This window comes from Sus scrofa, chromosome 4, assembly GCF_054392235.1.
Source record: "Sus scrofa isolate SSC_HxYL_T2T_F1_AM1 chromosome 4, Sscrofa_HxYL_maternal_Yorkshire_Landrace_v2.0, whole genome shotgun sequence".
NCBI lineage: Eukaryota > Metazoa > Chordata > Mammalia > Artiodactyla > Suidae > Sus > Sus scrofa.
In genome coordinates, this window is record NC_139386.1 from 33718937 (window position 1) to 33743581 (window position 24645).

A 24645-nucleotide genomic window follows, 5' to 3' on the forward strand; every position below is an offset into this window, starting at 1 on the left:
GTTCTCGCTTCCACGCCCAGCGGCGTGCGCCGCCAGTCCCCCCAGGCGAGGCAGGGCGGGGTTTTGGCTGAGGTGCCCCGCCCTCTTCGCGCTCTCCGGCGTGTGGCTGCGACCGTCTCGCATAAACCCTTGCGGCTGGGTCTCTGGGCTTGGCTTCGGTGCCACGGTGTCTGACTCCACGCGGGGGTCTCGGAAGTGGTCTCGTGCCCCGCGGTTCCTGCTTCAGCGCGGCGACCGTCGCCACGGTGGCGGCCACTGTACCTCGTCCCAGTTCCGCGGCATCAGCGGGCCCTGAGCATATGTCGGGCCAGGGCCAGACGGCGTCCGCGTCGTCGGCGTGGAGCTCGATATTCCGCCACGTCCGGTACGAGAATCTGGTAGCGGGCGTGAGTGGTGGGGTCCTTTCCAACCTCGCGCTGCACCCACTCGACCTTGTGAAGATCCGCTTTGCCGGTAAGAGACAGCTCAGACTCTGAGCTTCTCCTTGCTGTCACCCCGAATGAGTGGTAAAGACGCAGAATGAGACCTTGCCCTCCCCTGCCTCTTACGTACTACAGGCGAGGCAGGCGTTGAAGAAGATGCTTCTGTCCGGGCCCACCGGGAGCCACATTTGAGGAAGGGAAGTCTGGTAAAGGGGTTTGACTGCCGTCATCCCCTTTCCTCAACACTAAGGAATGAGGAGTATGGGCATAAAAGCCTGAGAAAAGTCCTCACTGGAGTATAACGTGGGCCAAATTTATGAAATAAGAGAGAGTTCATCCTATTTTAGGGCTTAACCCTCGCATTCACCCTTGAAGGTACAGGTGTCCCCCGCTTTTCGAAAGTTCGCTTTACACTATCTCGCTTTTAGGAAAGGCTTACATGAGTACCTGTGTTCCGCTAATTCAAAAATCCGAAAGAAACCCGAAGAGGATTTTGGCCATTACAGAAAGAAAGGGAAAAGCGAAAATAGCGTTGAGCGTTTGTTGTGCAACAAGCCCTCGTAGAGGCAGCATGCACCGCTGGCAGCACAAGTGGCACCACCAGCTCCTCTCCTGAGAACTACACTTGGCATCTCAGCATCAAGCCGCCATAGCTTTGGAGTGTGTCTTTGAGCATCTGTGCTTTATTTGGATTTAGTTTGTGCATCCATTAGCAAGGTGCGTGCTAAGGTAATTGCTTCTTTGCTTTATGCAATTTTGACTTATTAAAGTTTTCACCCTTTCGAATAGCTGGGGAAACCTGTACTTTGAAACTTTAGGATAACCAAGTGTTTGGCCTCTGGGCTGAGAGGAAAATCCAAGTGTTTAGAGTAATCCTTAGCAGATAGTTAGGAATGGAATTGGGAATAGAAAGTTCTTGAAAGTTTGTTTTTGGCATTTTTAGTGTGATACGAGGTCCTGTGAGGAACCCAAATACTACTGTTTTTTACTTTGCTTTATTGAATTAAGTGCATTGCCTTAAGTGAATTAAATATATTGAAATTAACAAAGTACTTTACAAGTTAAACATAACATTAAATTCTGGAAAATACAGCTTCAAAGAAGGTCTTTGATAACTTTATTTGGAAACTATTTTCTGGCATTTCAGTTCTGTAATTACTACAAGTTAAGCTCTGCCTTGAGAATTAGATCTGCAGAAGTGGTTTATCTTAGGGTTTAGTTAATTCTGTTCACCTGGTGTATATTGTTCTTTTACTGTTTGTAGAGTGCTCTTGCCCTCCAGGAACTTGTGTTCTAATTGTAGACTTGAAATTAGTCAAATAAAAAGGAATTAACAACATAAAATCAAGGGCAAAATAGAATAAATAAAAATTCCAAAATATAAGTAGAGGTAGTCTGTTAAGAAAATTATGGATTTGTGGTGGCCATATATATCTATACCTGTAAAAGTTACATTAGATTTTGAGGTTCCCCAGAGAAGGACTAAAAATTGAACAGTTGAAGAGGAGGCAAGGAGTTCCCTTTGTGGCACAGCAGAAACAAATCTAACTAGGAACCATGAGATTGCGCATTCGATCCCTGGCCTTGCTCAGTGGGTTAAGGATCCGGTGTTATTGTTAGCTGTGGTGTAGGTTGCAGACACAGCTTGGATCTGGTGTTGCTGTGGCTGTGGCGTAGGCGGGCAGCTGTAGCTCCGTTTCAACCCTAGCCTGGGAACCTCCATATGCTGTGGGTGCAGCCTTAAAAAAAAAAGAGGCAAGAAGCCATTGAAAATCTGTGACAATTATGGAATGTTCTCCCTAGAAGAAAATCCACAAAGGCATATAATGCCCATGGAATTTTCGATGCACACACAAATAATTATGATAACAAGAACAGTCATTTTGCCTTTAATTGCAGCAAGGGCAGTGAACTAAGAACTATACTTCCATTGTATCATTTACTGCTCTCAACAACCTTGTGAATTTATTATTCCTGTTATAGAAATGAGGATAATTGAAGTTGACTAACTTGCTCAAGTCACAAATTTGTAAGTAATAGATCTGGGATTTGAATCCAGGCAGTTTAACTCCAGTACCCTCTGACACTTAACTACTTACTCCAGTAGCCCTAGGAATTCCTGATACATGAAGAAAAGAATTCTGAACTTGGCTGCAGGTGCAGGCCTGTATGACTTGGTAGTTCTCTTCTGCAGCATTTTATGTAGGAGCAGAAGAGGTGATGCTTGAGGTAATGATTAAGGAATAGCATTGGCTTGGTGAGTTTAAGTGTTGTGAAGTAGACTGTACCTGAGAAAAGGGAATTCTTGGTAATTGTGATGAACTGGAGAGCACATTAGGAGAGAAGTAGGGCATAGGTGACAGATAAGGCAATTAAGATAGTATGGGAGGACAAAATTAAAGACCTAGGAATTGAAACAGGACTTTGTAATAACAAGCCCATAGTATGGCTGAGAGATGGTAATAGAAAAGAAGAAAATTTAGGAAGATGAATAAGTGAAATCAGAATAGTGAATTGGCCACCAGCATTAATGCCATAGTTTTCACGATTTAATACAGTGAAGCTCTTCTAAAAAAATTAAAATACCAAGCGATGAGTGATGGGGTATTAGTCTTGACCATTAAACCAAACATGCACTATTTCATTGAGTTCAGGTGCAAATTGAAACTGAGAGGTGTCCAAAATAGTTGAAACATTAGAAATCACTTCTTGCGAAAAGTAGCTGGAAGAACTAGTTTAACTTGGGGGTGGGAGGGACTTAAGGTATTTAGAGAACTGCCAAAAGGGGAAAGGGAGCTGCCTTATATGGAAGAATAGCACACTTCAAGTTTTGTATGTGTATGGTATTTCAAGACACAGTAGCATAAATAAACTAATATTTACTGAATGCTTGCTATGTGCTTTAGGCATCCTATGGATTAAGTCAGTTCTCTGTAATTTTTAGAGTTAGGATCTGTTATTTTTCTCATTTCATGGGTGAGAAAAACTCAGACACAGAGTACTCTAGTAACTTACTCAAGGTCACACAGTAAGTGTTGGAATTGGTTTTCAAACCTAGGAAGTCTGATTCCATAGCATGTGCTGTTAGTTTGAAACTGTAAGTAGGTAGTTGGGTTATGTTTCCAGCTTGGCACATCTTTTATACCACGTGAAACTGGAAACCTCGAATGGATATTAGGAATGAGATGAGAACTAGAGATGTAGAAACCATAGCACAGGGGTAGGAATTGAAGCTACTTAGTGATTAAGAGACTACCCCTGTTGAGTGGAAAGATTGACCAAAAGTCAGCCTTTAAAGGATGGGCAGAAGAAAAGGAGGCTGCAAAGAAAATTTAGTGGCCAAAGAGGAGGAGAATCAGGAGAGAGTGAAACCAGCTTGAGGAAATGTGTTTTAGGAGGTGAACAATGTCAGGTGCTGCCCAAGGGTTAGAGAGGAATAGAAACATGCACCTGGAGGTAATCTTTAAAGCACTTGCAGTGGATTAAGAAGCAGAGGAGGTGAGAAAATCTCTTCTGAGATGTTAGTTATCTCTTCCAGAAGCTTAACTGACTAGGAGGCACTGGGATCTGAGAGGAGACACTCCAGGAGATTCTTGAGTGATTACATTTTGATGGGAAAAAAACTAAAAGTGAGAAAGAGATTGGAGATGGAGACAGGAAGATAAGTGAGTTTTCTCAGGGGTTCTAGTCGAACAGAATCTAGAGCAGTCTCAAACTTGTTTGACCACAACCCTCAGTAGGAAATAAACTTCACTTTTGCTCTCTAGCATGAGGACACATACACACGTTACTGAAACAAGTTTCATATAGCAATACTTACCCTTACTACTTGTGATGTCATTTATATTGTCTTCTCTTCAAGTCTGTTGGTTTTTTGTGGTTTTTTTGTCTTTTAATGATCTCCTCAATTTCTTCACCCATCTGCAGGTTTTAAAATGCTAACAGAATAGTAAATCAACTATGCTCTAATTTAAATTTTTTAAATTAAAAAATAAAAATGCTAACACAGAATACAGGTAGAGAGGATTGGTTTTATTAAGAGGGATCGGCTCTTCAGTGTGACAGGAAAGAAGAGTAAAACTCATGCCCAGCAAATGAACGAGGTTGTAATTGGGTAGTAAAATTAGTATCCCTTCTTGGCTCCCTCCTGCACACCAAACTTTTCTATCTTCCAGTAGTGTCTGTTGGCATCTTTTTAGTACTATCAGAGGCCTTCGTAACAGTTACGCAGGAGGTACTTAGATGTACATGCTAATTCTTCAGTGGCAAGTATTTTTAAAACCATTATGAAGCTATTTAGGCCAAAAATATTCACTTTATTTATATAGCAACTTTAATTTGAAATTAGGGAGGCCTTAGTTCAGATCCTCTTCATCTCAGTAACTTCGCCGTGGTCTCTTAACTTGTTTCCTTGCTTACAGTTTTGCCACCTTCACATGCATTCCCCCTAGGCTATCAGGGTCTCCTTTCTAAACACATACTTGATGATCTTAGGCACATTTGAACCCAAGTTTGAGAAATAAGGGACTTTGAGACCATAACCAAATTCTCTTGTGATTTCCAAGAACCTTTGCAATTTAGTCTTAGTCTGCTAAGGCTACCATAACAAAATATCACAGATAGGGTGGCTTGAACAAGAGAAATTTTCTCATAGTTCTGGGGGCTCAAGTCCAGGATCAAGGGGCTAGCAGGGTTGGTTTTGTGGTAAAACCTTGGCTTACAAATGACTACCTTCTGGCTGTGTTCTCCTATGACCTATGGGCCCCACACTTATGATCCCATTTAATCTTTTTTTATGTTAAACATTTTTAAAATTTCTTATTAAAGTATAGCTGATTTACAGTCTTATGCCAATTTTTACAGCAGAGTGACTTGGCCATACACTTATTACATATATGTATACATACACTTATTATATATACGTTCTTTTTTTGTTATTTTCCATCATGGTCTAGCCCAGGAGATTGGATATAGTTCCCAGTGCTATACAGTAGGACCTTGTCGTTTATCCATTCTAAATGTAATAATTTGCATATACCAGCCCCAAACTCCTACTCCCTCCCCCTTGTCAACCACAAGTCTGTCTGTGAGTCTGTTTCTGTTTTGTAGATAGGTTCATTTGTGCCATATATTAGATTCCACATATAAGTTATATCATAGGGTGTTTGTCTTTCACTGTCTTGACTTACTAGTATGATCATCTCCAGTTGCATCCATGTTGCTGGAATGGCATTATTTCATTCTTTTTTTGGCTAAATAGGATTGCATTGTGTATATGAACCAGATCTTTTTTTTTTTTTTTTTGACTTTTTATTTATTTTTTTTCCCACTGTACAGCAAGGGGATCAAGTTATCCTTACATGTGTACATTACAATTACATTTTTTCCCCACCCTTTGTTCTGTTGCAACATGAGTATCTAGACAAAGTTCTCAATGCTATTCAGCAGGATCTCCTTGTAAATCTATTCTAAGTTGTGTCTGATAAGCCCAAGCTCCCGATCACTCCCTCCCCTTCCCATCAGGCAGCCACAAGTCTTTTCTCCAAGTCCATGATTTTCTTTTCTGAGGAGATGTTCATTTGTGCTGGATATTAGATTCCAGTTATAAGTGATATCATATGGTATTTGTCTTTGTCTTTCTGGCTCATTTCACTCAGTATGAGATTCTCTAGTTCCATCCATGTTGCTGCAAATGGCATTATGTCATCCTTTTTTATGGCTGAGTAGTATTCCATCGTGTATATATACCACATCTTCCAAATCCAATCATCTGTCGATGGACATTTGGGTTGTTTCCATGTCCTGGCTATTGTGAATAGTGCTGCAATGAACATGCGGGTGCATGTGTCTCTTTTAAGCAGAGTTTTGTCCAGCTAGATGCCCAAGAGTGGGATTGCGGGGTCATATGGAAGTTCTACGTATAGATTTCTAAGGTATCTCCAAACTGTTCTCCATAGTGGCTGTACCAGTTTACATTCCCACCAACAGTGCAGGAGGGTTCCCTTTTCTCCACAGCCCCTCCAGCACTTGTTATTTGTGGATTTATTAATGATGGCCATTCTGACTGGTGTGAGGTGGTATCTCATGGTAGTTTTGATTTGCATTTCTCTTATAATCAGTGATGTTGAGCATTTTTTCATATGTTTGCTGGCCATCTGTATATCTTCTTTGGAGAAATGTCTATTCAGGTCTTTTGCCCATTTTTCCATTGATTGATTGGCTTTTTTGCTGTTGGGTTGTGTAAGTTGCGTATATATTCTAGAGATTAAGCCCTTGTCAGTTGCATCATTTGAAACTATTTTCTCCCATTCTGAAAGTTGTCTTTCTGTTTTCTTTTGGGTTTCCTTTGCTGTGCAAAAGCTTTTCAGTTTGATGAGGTCCCATGGGTTTATTTTTGCTCTAATTTCTATTGCTTTGGGAGACTGACCTGAGAAAATATTCATGATGTTGATGTCAGAGAGTGTTTTGCCTATGTTTTCTTCTAGGAGTTTGATGGTGTCCTGTCATATATTTAAGTCTTTCAGCCATTTTGAGTTTATTTTTGTGCATGGTGTGAGGGTGTGTTCTAGTTTCATTGCTTTGCATGCAGCTGTCCAGGTTTCCCAGCAATGCTTGCTGAATAGACTTTCCTTTTCCCATTTTATGTTCTTGGCTCCCTTGTCAAAGATTAATTGACCATAGGTGTCAGGGTTTATTTCCGGATTCTCTATTCTGTTCCATTGGTCTGTCTGTCTGTTTTGATACCAGTACCACACTGTTTTGATGACTGTGGCTTTGTAGTATTTCTTGAAGTCTGGGAGAGTTATGCCTCCTGCTTGGTTTTTGTTTCTCAGGATTGCTTTGGCGATTCTGGGTCTTTTGTTGTTCCATATAAATGTTTGGATTGTTTGTTCTAGTTCTGTGAAAAATGTCATGGGTAATTTGCTAGGGATTGCATTGAATCTGTAGATTGCTTTGGGTAGTATGGCCATTTTTACAATATTGATTTTTCCAATCCAGGAACATGGAATATCTTTCCATTTCTTTACATCGTCTTTGATGTCTTTGATTAAAGTTTTATAGTTCTCAGCATATAGGTCCTTTACCTCCTTGGTCAGGTGTATTCCGAGGTATTTGATTTTGTGAGGTACAATTTTAAAAGGTATTGTATTTTTGTATTCCTTTTCTAATGTTTCATTGCTGGTATACAGAAATGCGACTGACTTCTGAATGTTAATCTTATATCCTGCCACTTTGCTGAATTTATTAATCAGTTCAAGGAGTTTTGGGGTTGAGTCCTTAGGGTTTTCTAGGTATAGAATCATGTCATCTGCATACAGTGACAGTTTGATCTCTTCTCTTCCTATATGGATGCCTTTGATTTCTTTTGTTTGTCTAATTGCTGTGGCTAGGACTTCCAAAACGATGTTGAATAACAGTGGTGAGAGTGGGCATCCCTGTCTTGTTCCAGATTTGAGTGAGAAGGCTTTCAGTTTTTCCCCATTGAGTATTATATTTGCTGTGGGTTTATCATAAATGGCTTTGATTATATTCAGGAATGTTCCCTCTCTACCCACTTTGGCGAGGGTCTTGATCATGAATGGATGTTGGACTTTGTCAAATGCTTTTTCTGCGTCTATTGAGATGATCATATGATTTTTGACTTTTTTTTTTATTAATGTGGTGTATGATGTTGATTGATTTGCGTATTTTGAACCATCCTTGTGAACCTGGGATGAACCCTACCTGGTCATGGTGTATAATTTTTTTGATATGTTGTTGGATTCGGTTGGCTAAGATTTTGTTGAGAATTTTTGCATCTATATTCATCAATGATATTGGGCGGTAGTTTTCTTTTTTGGTGGTATCTCTGTCTGGTTTTGAAATTAGGGTGATGGTGGCCTCATAGAATGTCTTTGGAAGTATTCCTTCTTCTTCAACCTTTTGAAAGAGTTTAAGGAGGATGGGCACCAATTCCTCTTTATATGTTTGATAGAATTCACCTGTGAAGCCATCTGGACCAGATCTTCTTAATCCATTCATCTGACAGTGGACAGTTAGGTTGTTTCCATGTCTTAGCTATTGTGAGCAGTGCTGCTGTGAATGTAGGTGACCCGGCTTAATCTTGATTACCTCCTTTCTTAAAGGCCCAGTTTCCGAATACACTCTCATAAAAGTTTAGGGCTTCAACATATGAATTAGGGGGAGCACACAATTCAGTCCTTAACCAGGCCCTTGCCCTTCTAAATAAGCCTGTAAATAGGCTGATTTTCTACCATCCTTTCCCTGTACCAGCCATACACTTCAGCTACACCATGTCTCCAGGGTTGTCCCAAACAGTGCCGGGTGCTGTGACACTTCTTGTATTTGTACAGCTCTTCCACTTGTCTAGAGATAAACTCTTTTCGTTTTTCCCAAAGACAAGTTTCCAAGCAGTCCTCAAGGCTGTACCCTAGCATCTGCCCTCTGACTTTCCATGACACCCTCCTGCGTCTTCCCACTTCCTCCTATACATAGTGTTCATGTTTCCTCTGTATTCCCTTAGCACTTCGTAACATTTACCATGGTGCTTATGACTTTGCAATGAAATTCCTGGTCCTTTTTGCCTTGAAGAGTGTATCTTAGGATCAGGATTTGTGTCCTTCTTAGGTTTATATTCTCTCTTTGCCTGGCAATAACAGTCAATAAATTTTTCTTTTTTTTAATAAATAATTATCTGTGAACAAACAAATATTTTTTCAAAATTAAAGATTTGAGGAAGTTCCCATGTGGTACAGCAGGTTAAGTATCCGGCATTGCCACAACTGCAGCATGGGTTCAGTCCCTGGCCTGGGAACTTCCACATGCTGTAATGGCAGCCAAAAAGAGAAAAAAAAAAAAATTAAAGATTTGATCCTAACTATATGATAAAGTAGGTAAGATTATAGTATTAAGGAAGTATAGGGTACAAAATGTTGTTGCTTATTAGAGATATCTCATACTCTATACTTCTGGGATTAAGCAACTTTTCACAACAAAGTCATTGGTTCATAACTATAGAAAGCAAAGATGGAGTTCCCGTCGTGACACAGCAGAAACGAATCTGACTAGGAAACATGAGGTTGCAAGTTCGATCCCTGGCCTTGCTCAGTGGGTTAAGGATCCAGCGTTGCCATGAGCTGTGGAATCGGTCGTAGATGTGGCTTGGATCCTGAGTTGCTGTGGCTGTGGTGTAGGCCAGCAGCTGTAGCTCCGATTCGACCCCTAGCCTGGGAACCTCCATATGCCTCGGGTGTGGCCCTAAAAAGCAAAAGCAAAAAAAAAAAAAGGTGTTTTTGTTTAAGAGAGAACTTGTGTTGTGAGCTTATTGTTGAAAGAAAAATTTACTTAGAATATGTTTGTACAGGACAATGAGAGACAGAAAACCCAAAGCATCAGAAAGATGATAAAGCACACACCAAAACATTTCTTGAGAGCCAGTCACTCTGCTACTTGCTTTTAAATCTTTAATTTATAAATCTCACAACAACCTGTGAGGTAGGTAATATTTATCCCTGCTTTTTTTGGGGGGTGGGGGGGCATGCTGGTGGCATGCAGAAGTTCCTGGAACAGGGATAGAACCTGAACCACAGCAGTGACAATGCTGAGTCCTTAACCCACTGAGCCACCAGGGAACTCCTTATTCCCACTTGTAAAGAGGATGCTGAAGCTCAGGAAAAAAAGACCAAGTAGCTAATTAGGGAAGTTATATTCAAATCCAGGACTCTAGTAAAGCCTAGTGTACTTTAATCTTATTTGATGGTGTAACATTATCAGGTTAATGATGAAAGAAATTGATTTTTCCTCCTTTGCCTGGCATGGGTAAACAGTCCATGGTTCTTCTTTGCCAGGCTGCAGTATGCACAGTAAACTAGTCACAAGGGGACAGTGAACTGGGCATGCCTGAATATACCTAGTGGACTGTAATTTGTATGAACTTTCGGGGGTGGGGGAGGAGTTTCACCGTGTTTGAAACTGCTTACATTTATATCCTTTGACCACCACTTCTAATTCTCTTTCTAAGGATATATGAATTTGTACAAATTTTGAACAGAATTTCCTTTGGAGACCTTTTAATAATAACAGAAGGAGGAGGTCCTGTTATGGCTCAGCAGAAACGAATCTGACTAGTACCCATGAAGACGCAGGTTCAATCCCTCATCTCGCTCAGTGAATTAAGGATCTGGTACTGCTGTGAGCTGCAGTATAGGTCACAGACATGGCTCGAATTCTGTGTTGCTGTGGCTGTGGTGTAGGCTGGCAGCTACAGCTCCAATTCGACCCCTAGCCTGGGAACCTCCATATACCATAGATGCGGCCCTAAAAAGACAAAAAAATAATAATAATAGCAGAGAGGAAAAAAAAAACGGTTCACATGTCAATTAGAGGAATGATTGCACAAATAATGGGATATCTCTGAGAGGCAAAATCATCATGTCACTGTTTAAATCTTATTTTTGGAAGTTTTTGGCAATTTTTTTTGAATCTTTAGGAAATCTTATTTGACAGTATACCAATTTTATAAAAATATAATCTAGGTTATAAATTTGGCATTCTCTTTTTTTCCATTTCCCTGTAGGAAACAGAAGACACATTCAAAATAGGATAGTTCTGGGGCTTAAAAGGGCTGTTTACAAAGATGTGAGCATATATCCAGACAAAACTACAATTCAAAGAGATTAATGCACCCTTATGTTTGTTGTTGCACTATTCACAGTAGCCAAGACATGGAAACAACCTAAATGTCTATTGACAGGTGAATATATTAAGAAGATATGGTACATATTTATTGTACAACTACAGGTGTGATAAATTCATTGAGTAATAAAAAAAAGTTTTTAAAAATTAAAAAAGAAGATATGGTACATATACACAATAGAATGCTACTCAGCCATAAAAAAGAATGAAATAATGCCATTCACAGCAATGTGGATGCAACTAGAGAGTCTCATACTAAGCGAAGTTAGAAAGAGAAAGACAAGTACCATATATGACATCACATATGTAAAATCTAAAATATGGTACAGATAAACCTACCTACAAAATAGAAACAGACTCAGACATAGAGAACACACTTGTAGTTGCCAGGGAGAGGGAGTGGGATGGACTGGGAGTTTGGAGTTAGTAGATGCTAACTATTACACTTTGAAAGGATAAGCAATGAGGTCCTACTTTATAGCACAGGGAACTACATCCAGTCTCTTGGAATAGACTATGATGGAAGATAATGTAAGGGAATGTATATGTGTGTGTGTGTGTGTGTGTGTGTGTATGACTGTGTCACTTTGCTGTACAGAAGAAATTGGCACAACATGTAAATCAACTATACTTTAATAAACACATAAAGATGTGAAGCAGATTATAGGAAAACCACAAGGAATAATGTAGTATTCTGAGGCTAGAAACAGTTTGGACTGTTGTCACCTGAAGGGCCAAAGGACAAGGGGAAAGTCTTTGAGAGAGAGCCACCTTGAGAGGAGCTGTGACCTTGAGAGGATTGCAGCCTGGCCAAGGCAACCCCTGGAAGATAAGTACCTGTCTCCACTCTCTTCCATCCCTCTGATCTGCCAGGGCGCCCCACTAGCCCAACTCAACTAGAAGCTAGAAGGCAAGATCAGGCTTCTGGGGCAGAACATGGTAGAGGGGGTGGACACTGGATTTGGGAAGTAAATAAGATATTCAGGATACGTTAATTAAAAACACATATATTGAGAGTCTACAAGGTACAACGCTGTGTGATAGGAGTAGAAATAATTGCAGTCCAAAGAAGTAGTAGTTTTTGCCCTCTAAGAGCATATTTCTACTGGGAAACCAGGATAATTGAACAACAACAAAAAACCCTTAGGAGTTCCCGTTATGGTGAAGCTGAAACGAATCCAACTAGTATCCATGAGGATATGGGTTCGATCCCTGGCCTTGCTCAGCGGGATTGGGGTTCTGGCATTTCCTTGAGCTGTGGTGTAGGCCACAGATGCAGCTTAGATCCTGTGTTGCTGTGGTATAGGCTGGTATCTGCAGCTCCATTTCAGCCCCTAGCTCGGGAACTTCCATATGCCACGGGTGCAGCCCTAAAAAGCAAAAACAAAAACAAGCAAGCAAAAAACCTTAATAATTGCAATGAAGAGTGACTTATTTTAAAAAGAGAGAAAAAGAGTGTTTAATTATGGTAAAGAAAGTATGGGAGAATTCCCATTGTGGCTCATTGGGTTAAGAACCCAACTAGTATCCATGAGGCTGTGGGTTCCATCCCTGGCCTTGCTCACTGAGTTAAGGATCTGGTGTCACCACAAGCAGCAGTGTAGATTACAGATGTGGCTTTGATCTGGCATTGCTGTGGTGTAGGACAGGGCTACAGCTCCAATTCCACCCCCCCACCCCCCAGCCTGGGAACTTCATATGCCGCAGGTGTGGCCCTAAAAGAAAAAGTATGGTATGTCATGGGAGCAGAGAAACTTGACCTGATCTAGAGGCTAAGAAAGGATCCCCAAAGGAAATAATTGTTAAACTGAGACCTGAAAGATGACTCAGAAGTCTCTGTGTGAAGGGATAGGTGAGAAGAGAATGTTCATGGCTGACAGAATTATCTGTGCTAAAGTTTTAAGAGCAGAGATTGTATGAGAACTGAAAGTTATCAATCATTCTAGCAATTTTCATCAAACATTTTGAAGTGTAGACCTCAGAGGTGAGCCGGGAGCTCTGCAGTAGTTTCCTAAGGCAGCATCCTTGAATACAGGGAGAGACTAGAGAGGAGACTGGGACTTGCAGCAGAAGAGAATGCTGGAGAGTCTTAATGAACTCTGTTCAGAAATATGTTCTTTATCGTTTGAGATGTAGAATAGTTTTAGGTAGGTTAGTGATTTGTTGAAATATTGTTAGAGCAAGATTAACCTACAGTGCAACTAATGGGGGCGGGGCAGCAGAACTTGAGATAAGGCTAATTTAAATTCTGTTGCTAGTGAGAAATGGTGTCCTGAATTAGGGTGATGGCAGTGCAAATTGAGAGACATGGAAAGGTCCAGGAGAGACTTGTGACATAGAATCAACAAGATTTCTTAACTGATAAGAGGTTGTGAAGAGAGGAGTATTGGTGGATGGTCCCAGATTTTTGACTTGACCGTCTGTGTAGATGGTAGTGTTGTTTATTGAGCCAACAGAACAGCAGAATAAGAGCAGCTTCAAAAGGAATGGGGAAAACTAGAATTTTGGATATATTCAGGAATTCCCGCTGTGGCACAGTGGGTTAAGAATCCAACTGCAGTGGCTCAGGTTGTTGTGGAGGCAAGGTTCGATCCCCAGCTTGGCACAGTGGGTTAAAGGATCTGGCATTGCTACAGCTGCAGCTTGGATTCAACCCTTGGCCTGGCAACTTTCGTATGGGTGTGGCCATAAAAAACATTTTATTTTTTTTTACATTTTTTGGATATATTCAAACTCTAACTTTTGTTCCTTGCATTTGTCTATGTAGATCTGAAGCCAGCAAAAAGGTCTGGTCTAAAGATAGTGAACTGACACTTTGATTCATAGAAAAAAAAGAAAGGGAGGAAATAAATATACCACAGTAAGAGTAGTAATATCAGAGTGGTGGTATTGTGGGTGATTTTTATTTTATTTATTCCTTTCTCTATTTTGTAAAATTTCTGCAGCATATGTTTTCCTTTTTTAAAAAGTCATTTTTAATGATTGTATGCTGGTTTAATAATTATTACATGGAAGAGATTTTTAAATTAGTGTATTTTAGTTGCAGATATAAAGTATCTGAAAATATTCTTGGGTGAAGGATAGCAAAAATAAAAATTTAATTTTTTCCCCTAGGGCTGCTCTGTGGATTCAAAAAGATATACTGCTATTTATGTCAAAGAGTGGTCTGCCTGTGTTTCCCTGTAAGAGTTTTATAATATCTGGTCTTAAATTTAGGTCTTCAATCCATTTTCATTTTATTTTTATGTATGTGTTAGAGAGTGTTCTAATTTCATTATTTTACATGTAGCTGTCCCGTTTTCCCAGCACCACTTATTGCAGAGACTGTCTTTTCTCTATTGTATGTTCTTGCCTCCTTTCTCATGGATTAATTGACCATAACTGAGTGTGTGTGTGTGTGTGTGTGTGTGTGTGTGTGTGTGTGTTTCTGATACCCTATTCTGTTCCATTTAACTATATGTAATTTTCTGTGAATGGACAGTTTATGTAGTTTGCCCATAATTTTGGGGGACTGTTTTGTCATTTTTTTATTGAGTTCTGAAAACTTTTTGTGTATTAGATATATTTATACTATAAAATTTTTTCAATCTTTTGTTTGGAATCTTTCATAAAATACAAGTTAACAACACTATTATCTTTTAAGTTTCCAAAACAGATTTGAATATTCCTTATTTAAGAAACACAGAATCCACATAGTATCACTTAGTTTTTCCTTTACCTTGTCATGTTAATTTAGAACTTTTGAGAATCAGAAACGAATGAATGGAAAGGATACATTGTTACTTTCTATTCTGATTTGGGGGTGTGTGTGTGTTGGTGGGAATGATGGGAAGAGAATTTCCAGAAAAACTTTATTCATTCTCTGCCTTTTTTCTTGTCATTCCTTTTTTTTTTTTTTTTTTTTTTTTGTCTTTTTAGGGCATCATCCGTGACATATGGAGGTTCCCATGCTAGGGGTCTAATCGGAGCTATAGCCACCAGCCTACACCAGAACCATAGCAACGTGGGATCCGAGCCACATCTGCGACCTACACCACAGCTCACAGCAACACGGGATCCTTAACCCACTGAGTGAGGCCAGGGATTGAATCTACAACCTCATGTTTCCTAGTCGGATTCATTTCCACTGCTCAACTACGGGAACTCTTTTTTTTTTTTTTTCCCCACTCCTCACATCTTTATCCATGTTTTTATTGTGGGCATGCTAAGCACTTAAAACATGGATAAACTCATGAGTGTATTAACCTTAAAATTATTAAATCATGGAAAAATATTTATTCTATCAAAAAAGTTTTTTCTTCTGAATTTACCTCCTTTATATGATGGACTGTGTGATGCCTATACATTTAATATAATTCAGAGCTAGAACTTTGCTCTCAACTAACTCTTTGTATCCTTTATTGCAGTGAGTGATGGATTGGAACTGAGACCGAAGTATAAAGGAATTTTGCATTGCTTGACTACCATTTGGAAACTTGATGGACTACGGGGACTTTACCAAGGAGTGACTCCAAATGTGTGGGGTGCAGGTTTATCCTGGGGACTCTACTTTTTCTTGTGAGTAGATATGGGAGATTTTACAGTGGTGAATAAAATCAATTGTTTTTAATCATTTTTTAAAAAATCAGTTGATGAAGCAATATGAGTCTTATCAGTTTTTCTGAATTGGAATGGTCAGAGTAAAACAGCTTATTAGTCTCCTTTGTAAGCTGTAATCAGAGGCATTTGGTTTGGAAAAGTTTTTAGTAGGAATAAGGTAAAAGAATGAGATGGAGAGGAGTTCCCATCGTGGCTCACTGGTTAACAAATCCGACTAGGAACTATGAGGTTGCGGGTTCAATCTCTGGCCTCACTCAGTGGGTTAAGGATCTGGCGTTGCCGTGAGCTGTGGTGTAGGTCGTAGATGCGGCTCGGATCCTGCATTGCTGTGGTTCTGGTGTAGGCTGGTGGCTATAGCTCCAATTATACCCCTAGCCTAGGAACCTCCATACGCCATGGGAGCGGCCCTAGAAAATTCATAATTTCTACTAATCTGTCCTCCACCTCGCTTATTCGTTCTTCTGCCTCCTGTATTCTGCTGTTAGCTGCTTCTAGTGAATTTTTTATTTTAGTTATTGTATTTTGCATCTCTTGTTTAAGTTTTATATCTTGTATCTCTTTGCTCAGTGTTTCCTGTAAGTTATCCACCTTTGCCTCCAGTTTATTTCCAATGTCTTGCATCATCTTCAGCATCCACAGTCTAAAGTCTTTATCCTCTATGTCTAGATACTCATGTTGCAACAGAAGAAAGGGTGGGGGAAGAAATGTAATTGTAATGTATACATGTAAGGATAACCTGACCCCCTGGCTGTACAGTGGGAAAATTAAAAAAAAAATATTAAAAAAAAAAAAAAAAAAAAGTCTTTATCCTGGAGGCTGAGAATCTCCTCATCACTTAGCTGATTTTTTGGGGGTTTTTTCTTTCTCTCTCATCTGAGTTATAGTTCTCTGTCTTTTCATTTTTGTAGGTTTTTGGTGTGGTCTCCTTTTTGCAGACAGTAGAGTTGTAGCCTCGCTTACTTCTGGTGTCTGCCCCCCTTGTGGCTGAAGTCGGTATGGGGGGCTTGCTGTGGGCTTCCTGATGGGAGGGGCTGATGCCTGTCCACTGGTAGGTGGAGCTGATTCTAATCCCTCTGGGGGGTGGGGTTTTGTCTCTGGCTGGGATTAGAGGCAGCTGTGTGCCTGGGGCGTCTTTAGGCAACCTGTTTACTGAAGGGTGAGGCTGTGATGCCACCTGGATCGTTGTTTGCCCTGGGGCTTCTCGGCACTGACTGGTGGGGCCAGTTTTTCCCAAAATGGCCACCTCCAGAGAAGGGCACACTTCTGAATATTCTGAGACCTTTGCTTCCAATGACCTTCCTTCACAACAGCCACATTCACCCCTGTTTTCCCAGTATGTCCTCTAAGAACTGGAGTCAGGTTTGACCCAGATTCCTATGGAGACGTTGCTTTGCCCTGGGACCCAGTGCATGTGAAAGTCTGTGTGTGCCTTTTAAGAATGGGGTCTCCATTTCCCCCATACCCGTGGAGCTCCTGCACACAAGCCACACTGGCATTCAATGCCAGATGCTCCAGTGGCTCTCTCTCCCAGTGCCAGATCCCCACACGTGGGAGTTTGATGCAGGGCTCAGAACTATCACTCCTGTTGGTGAGTCTCTGTGAACTTGTTAGTTTCCAGTCTGTGGGTCTTCCCACCCAGGACATATGGGGTTGTTTATATCACGCAGTCACCCCTCCTACCTCTTGATGTGGCCTCCTCTTTGTCTTCTGGAGTAGGATATCTTTTTTAAGGTTTCTGGTCCATTTGGTTGAAGACTGCTCAGGCTTTAGTTGTGAATTTTGTTGTTTTTTGGAGAGAAGTTGTGTTCCAGTCCTTCTATTCTGCCATCTTATTCCCATCTCCACCCACCCCTGTAACTTTTGCTTCTGTTTGTGTTTCCCTATTGAAACTTCACCTGTCTCCATACTCAGTTCAGTGATGCCTCCTACTTAAAGCTTTCTGGGATCTTTTATACTGTGTTACCTTGTTTTTCAATTTCTTGTGTGCCACTATGTTCCTTGTTAATCTCTTAGGGGGATCTGTGGTATGTTTTATGTATCAGAATTGCCAACCACAGGGGTGCCTGCAGTGTCTCAGTGAGTTAGGAACTTGACTGCAGTGGCTCTGGTTGCTGTGGAGGTGTGGGTCTGATCCCCTGTTCCTCTGCCTAGCCCAGTGAATTAAAGGATCTGGCAATGTTGCAGCTGCAGCTTCTTTTCAATCCCTCGTCTGGGATCTTCCTTATGACCTGGATACAGCCTTTAAGAAAAGCCAACCATAGTACCTGAACATAGATAATCAGTGTATATTTGTTAGCTGCCCTTTTTTCATCTGCCCAATTGCCACACCTCCACTATAACCTCCCCCTTCCAGTTTTCCTGTTTGAAGTTTTTATTAGTGGTTGAGCATGTGATTAAAATATTTTCCATATGTATTGCCCAGCTCATACATTTGGGGGAAAGGTGGTATAGTCTTAAACTATTTCCAGTCAATCCATTATTTGAAAAAGATCTTGTTTTGTAGTTTCATTGTGTGTTGACGTCTACTTTGAGAGTATTGCACACTTTAAAACAGAATTTATGGCTTTATGACATCCATTCAAATATTTATGATCCACTTGATCATGTTTCATTTTTTTAGTTACAATGCCATCAAATCATACAAGACAGAAGGAAGAGCTGAACAGTTAGAGGCAGCAGAATACCTCATCTCAGCTGCTGAAGCTGGTAAGGTAGTGCATGAAATGGAAATAGCAACTTCTAACTTGATTTTCATTTTTGTTATTTTATTTGCCTTTTCCCCTGTGAACCCCAGAGTGTAAATATGATCATCTAACTATGCCCATCAGTTATCATATGAAATTTCCTAGAAAGCAGGTATTCTGACAGATTACTTTGTATTGATTTCAAAAATTTTACTTACAACATTTAGAAAATTTATGACACTAATAATTTAAGATGATTTGGTATGGTGTTTCTTCCACTAAAATGATTTCAGTTTTTGAATTAAACAATTTAGTAGCTTTGTTTAATTCACTCATGTCTGTATGATATTCAGATAGAAAAACAAAATAGGAGTCTTTGTAACTCCTACTTTGATACCTTGCTACTTTGGTTTCTTAATGTTTCCTATTTTTTTAAGGCAAGAATTATCTTATACAATTTTGAATATTTAGCCACTAGCAGAGACCCAATTCACAATAGGACTCAATAAATATTTGTTCACTAAAGGACTCCTTGGAAACTCAGCAATGAGAAATGTAACCAGATGGTTGTGTTTTTGTTTGTTACAAAATCATCCCTTTCTGTAAGAATGTACTTTTTATATGACATGGCTATTTAATTTTTGAGGTGTAGTGGTTCAACGTTGAATGGGTTGAAGGAAGATGTTGATAACGTTGGGGTGGATATACGTGCACACATTCACAGATGATTGAGGTGCTGGATTCCTGATCCTTTTCCCCTACTCTTCAGCCCCTTTGACTTGTACTGTGTCCGCCTCCTAAGTGTCTGATATCTCCTTATCAATGCCTGCTTCCCAGGACTTCTACTTTCTACACCAGGCCACTTTGTGTAGGAGCCAGGACATCATTGCTGTCCTCACATGTCAAAGGGAAGATTTTCATGTTTCCATCTCCTTTTTAATTTACTTCTCAATAACCACTGGGGAACTTTTTAAGACCACCAAAAACCCTAGGTCTCTGCCTCAGGGAGCACATCTCACTAGTGTAGGTACAGCCCATGAACGCATCATCCTTTATATAAATGGACTCTTCTAATTCAGATTATCAGAAATGACAAAGTACCTGTATGCTAAACACTATTATTTAAATCTGATTTCAGGAGCCATGACCCTCTGCATTACCAACCCATTATGGGTAACAAAAACTCGCCTTATGTTACAGTACGAAGGGGTTGTTACTGCCTCACAGCGTCAGTATAAAGGAATGTTTGATGCACTTGTGAAAATATATAAGTATGAAGGTGTGCGTGGATTATATAAGGTAATGAATTATTATGTATATATTTTTAGTCGCCCACAGTTGTAATTTCCTTTGGTTTCATTGTCTGAGTTCTGAATGACTCGTAGTCAGTCCTAAAAAGAAGCCAAACTTAGGCAAGAAACAATTTAATGAAAACTGAAATCTATAATTAAATCTTACTTTAAACTGTCCATCCTCATTTCTGTAAGAAGTATCATTGTGAACACTGGTGGGTGTGAGAAGGACTATCTAAAACTTTGAGGAACCGTTTCTCTTGAGTCACACATCAAGGTCATCCATTCCTTAGCCCCCTCTCTGAAAGCTGTGGTTCCTTGGGAATTTATTTAGTTTAGCCTTTTTTTCCCCCTTTAATTATTTCTTTTTAGGGCTTTATTCCTGGGCTGTTTGGAACATCACACGGTGCCCTTCAGTTTATGACATATGAATTGTTGAAGTTGAAGTACAACCAGCATATCAATAGATTACCAGAAGCACAATTGGTAAGATGATTCATCAAGAAAAAAATTTACTTTTATGGGCATTTAATAGATGGGAATGTTGTCACGTTTACTTTGGTAGTATTGTTGTGATGATGAGTACTGACTCTGCCACTCATTTATAATTCAGTATTTTATAGGCGAATCACACAAACATATTAAAAATAGAACCCCATTGCACAGAGCTTACATTAAGAAGGGAAACAGGAGTTCCCTTGTGGTGCAGCAGGTTGAGGATCCAGCCTTGTCACGCTGTGGTGTGGGTTTGATCCACATGGCACTTCCACATGCCACAGGGTATGAGCCAGAAAAAAAAAAGAGGAGAGGCAGTATTTTCACTAATGAATCCATTTAAATGTTTGTTTTCCTGTGTAATTTTTACTCCTATGTTTTTAAAGAAATTATGTCTAAAGAAAAACAAATGTTTTTCATTTTAGAACACAGTAGAATATATATCTGTTGCAGCACTATCTAAAATATTCGCTGTGGCAGCAACATACCCATACCAAGTTGTAAGAGCTCGTCTGCAGGATCAACACATGTTTTACAGTGGTGTATTGGATGTAATCACAAAGACGTGGAGGTAAGAGCATGCGGTTTATCGGAATAGCTCTTAGCAGGTACCTTGCAATTCTTAAACTATCTAGTTAACATTAGTTTTTTAGCCGAGATCAGTGTCTCTAGTCACAACATGGCTGATGGTCCGTCCCTTCTTACCCATTCCCCATTTACTGCATGGAGAACTGTGAGACTTGACTTCTCTATTTGTAAAGTTTGACTATCTGGGTTGACAGTGATAAAAATTTTGTAAATACTTGTTTCCAGGTATGGAAGAGATGCTTGTTCTTTAGTATGTGAAATTAAACATCCCCTTATTTCTTTTTAATTCTAAAAGGCCAGAGCATAATATTTCAATGTTTAAATTCAGTTCAATTCAGTAGATATTTATGGAGAACTCAAGTCAAAAGTTTCAAGACCGTAATAGTTTTGTTTTTGTATATGCTGTGTTTAGCATTGTCTAGCATTTATATAAGCTATGAGATGTTTAATACCTATGGTTAATCCTCCTGCATATTCATACATTTAACGGCATTTGAAAGATGGTGATGGAGTTCCCGTTATGGCACAGTGGGTTAATGATCCAGCTTGTCTCTGTGGCAGTGCTGGTTTGCTTCATGGCCCAATGCAGTGGATTAAGGATCCAGCATTGCTGAACCTTTGACGTAGGTAGCAGCTCTGGCTGGGATTTGATCCCTGGCCCAGGAACTTCTCTGTATTGTGGGAATAGCTGAGGAAGAAAAAGGAAGAAAGATGGTTGTGATTAACACACCTTTCAGTTTGGTTTTGAGGTGTCCCTGCGCTCTCTTCCTCAGTCCACAAAAGGAATGTGAGCCCTATAAATGGCTCATCAACTACATTACTTTAGGACATTGAAAACACAGACTGAAATCCCAGTGAGGTTTGAATGCTGGCTCCATGCCCTGTCAGTTCAGCTTCTGTATCTTCAGCCTAGTTCTGTGACAAATTAAATATATATATCATTTTCTCTCAATAGGAAAGAAGGTATCAGTGGATTTTACAAAGGAATTGCCCCTAATCTGATTAGAGTGACTCCAGCCTGCTGTATTACTTTTGTGGTATATGAAAATGTCTCACATTTCTTACTTGGCCTTAAAGAAAAGAAAAAGTAAGCTGAAAAGAAGATAATTCCAGTCATCTGCCCGAGGTAGCAACATGCTCCTTTGTATTTGAGAAGTAAAAACTCCGAATACTGCACAGCAACATGATCACTAGAAGTCACAGTACTGCTCCTTCTTCTGCTTTTGCTTTCCCCGTATGTATGGGACTGGGCTACCTCTGTCTAAGATGGCTTCTAGCAACACAACAGTAGAACTGACACCAAGTAGAGAGTTTCACAAACTTTCTCCATTCATTGTCCAGGTAGAAGCTGATTTGTAGCATTTGCTAAGTGGATTAGAAGAATGTGCTGCTTTTTCTGAACTCCTTTGCCTGGATTGGCACCTCTGTGCAATAACAAGAAAATGGCTTCTTAAAAGGTGTCATTGTGGTTTCAAGGATAAATTAAACTTTAGTGATTTCAGAATCAGGAAGAGTTTGGTGGGAATAAAATCCACTGTAAATGTACTTTAGTTTTAATTCAATCTGAGTGCACTAACTGGAGAAATGAGATATTATATGCTTCTCTTAATTTGAGAAGTATCTGACATTTGTTGTCATTCCATCAATTTTTTTTTTCTAGAGGCTTGTTCATAATTTAAAATGTAACCCTGGATCTCATTACCTGTTTGGGATAGGTATTCAGTGTCTTTTATATTTATAAAATCAGAACTAGGATCCATCTCTGTCACCCCTTATTTATTAGCCTATTTGGTTAAAATCACTTACTGGAGTTTCTAATAGATCACCTTATATAAACAGTGGAATGTTTTGGGATATGTTTTTTTGTTAACTTCGAAAATGAGAAGCTTTAATGCCTGACTTCAAATTTCCAGATATGTGGGTCCAAGTCCCAAATAAGTGGTCAATCTACATTGCTTTCTCAAAGTCAGGTTTAAGTACAAATTACCTGAAGTCCATTATTGATTTTACTTTTATGAATTACTATAAATTTCTATAAAGGCCTGCCCCAAAAGGATGCCAAAATACTACTATTTTTATATACCATGAACATCTATAAATGCTTTTTTGCACTACCATCTACTATTGTAAATAAAATATTGTGTTTTTCAAAGCCATAGTTAAATGGTTCTTTGAAAAAAGGTCTATTTTTTATATTTTAAAAATGGCTTTGTTTTAAAAATAAAGAGGAAATGCTAAGGACCTGACTGTAATTGCTCTATCTCTTGTAATATGCAGAGGATTATAAATTAAATGCGATGTTATTTTTTTTTCCCATTTCTGGATTATACTGTAATTCACATGAAAACCTATATGGAAAAACGAGCTGCAAATAACTATAGTTCTACATTAAGAACATGTAAGAAGATTCCTACAAGCCTCACAACGGTTTTGAGAAATCATTCCACTTGCACAGCAGTTACAGTGCTTCTTCCCACCCTGTGCCATGTATGTTCAGCAAGCATTGACAGTGTGGCAGTAAGAGCCAGACAACGTTTCTGCTCTCCTGGGATTCATTTTAGTTTGACAGAGACCATACATATGCATAATGTAATTTCAGATATTAAATGCTATAAATAAAACTTGAAAGGGTTGGGAATAGTGTTGCTATGCTAGGGAGGATGGTTGGGATCAGGAAAGGTCTCTTTGAGGAGGTAGTATTTGAAACACTTGACTTAAGTGAGGAAGCCAGCAAATTATTTGTTGACACCTCTAAGTAAGAAATGGAAAGTTTTATTCAAGCCAGATTTGAGGATTAGATCCCAGGAAAAGTATCTCAAAGCTCTGAGAACTTTTCTGCCCATTATAAGTCAAGGCACAGTTATAGAAGTTTTTTGAGACAGAGGGCTATACATTAGATGACATTATTGACAGTTTACACAATCCAGATATCATATGGCCCACTAAAAGATCATGAAGGAATTAATGTGCTAAGAATTTGTCTTAATGATGTTAGGAGAATGTTGCTCTTTATGGTTGAGAAGGTATTTTTGCAGTGGGGGAGGTTTGGTCAATGGATAATGAGAAACATAATGCACAGTATGGGGGGATAGAGAGGAGGCCAATGGGAATAGGAAAGTTTAAATTTTTGTCTTGCCATAAAATGTGACCTCTATGTCATAATTTCCCCATTGATTTTTAATCTTTCAAAAGAAAGCATGAGGTGATCAAATGCTTCATCCTTTGGAACCAATGAGACTACTTGCCTGCCCTGGGGTCCATCATGTCCCTTGCTGCCAAGTCTCAATAACCCAGCTCTCTCCTTTTCGGGGAGTTGTACTAGCAGGATGTTTGGCAAGGACTGACATTCAATTCTAGGTTGTCCCATAAGACTTAAGCCAGTTTTTCTCATGTGTTTTTCTCACGTGTGCATTATATATATATGTCCATTATTTTATAGACAACTGCATATGTGATCTATTGTTTCCAGTCATTTAGATAATGATCTTGGGTGATAGAGTGTGAAAGGCAAAAAACTATCACCTTACAAATTCCACCAACTAATTTAAATTGGTAGTAGGAGCAACAAAGTTTATAATAAAGATTTAAGCCAAAATCTTTCTAAACCCAACCATTTTCCTAGTATTTCCCCTAATCTCGGAAGAGAATTATTCAGAACAGAAATCTGATATTTCATGGGTTATGATTTAACAAATGTTGTGGCCAAATGATCATATATCATTGGCAGACTGATAGAAACCAGCATCCTCAGGTTGACAGGGGCTTTTTATCTCCAAGGCTACCCGTAGAGGTCCTTGAAGCCAAAGGAAACCAAGTATTTGTTTTCCTAATCTACCTGGGGAGAGTCAAGTTCATTTACTTGTTCTACTA

At 39.6% G+C, this 24645-nt stretch overlaps 1 protein-coding gene across 9 annotated transcripts; it reads left to right on the forward strand.

Moving 5' to 3' along the window:
- Positions 1-88: 88 nt before the first annotated feature.
- Positions 89-23016, forward strand: SLC25A32 (solute carrier family 25 member 32). 9 transcript variants are annotated; one of them, XM_085021947.1, is made up of 9 exons: positions 89-453; positions 851-1151; positions 15524-15674; positions 16625-16764; positions 18337-18422; positions 19539-19699; positions 20065-20178; positions 20613-20758; positions 21731-23016. In XM_085021947.1, the coding sequence occupies exons 4-9, from the start codon at positions 16751-16753 to the stop codon at positions 21864-21866; spliced, it is 657 nt and encodes a 218-aa protein (XP_084878073.1). In that variant the 5' UTR covers positions 89-453; positions 851-1151; positions 15524-15674; positions 16625-16750; the 3' UTR covers positions 21867-23016. The 9 variants fall into 9 exon arrangements, with proteins under 9 accessions (XP_084878073.1, XP_084878072.1, XP_084878076.1 ...); XM_085021946.1 differs by having other exon boundaries at positions 851-1139; XM_085021950.1 differs by lacking the exon at positions 16625-16764.
- Positions 23017-24645: the final 1629 nt, after the last annotated feature.

Coding starts and splice junctions, on each gene's coding strand:
- SLC25A32 (XM_021089029.2), top strand. CDS start 300: ATGTCGGGCCAGGGCCAGACGGCGTCCGCGTCGTCGGCGTGGAGCTCG. Junction 20,179..20,612: donor GATTACCAGAAGCACAATTG/GTAAGATGATTC, acceptor TTTTCATTTTAG/AACACAGTAGAATATATATC. Junction 20,759..21,730: donor GTAATCACAAAGACGTGGAG/GTAAGAGCATGC, acceptor TTCTCTCAATAG/GAAAGAAGGTATCAGTGGAT.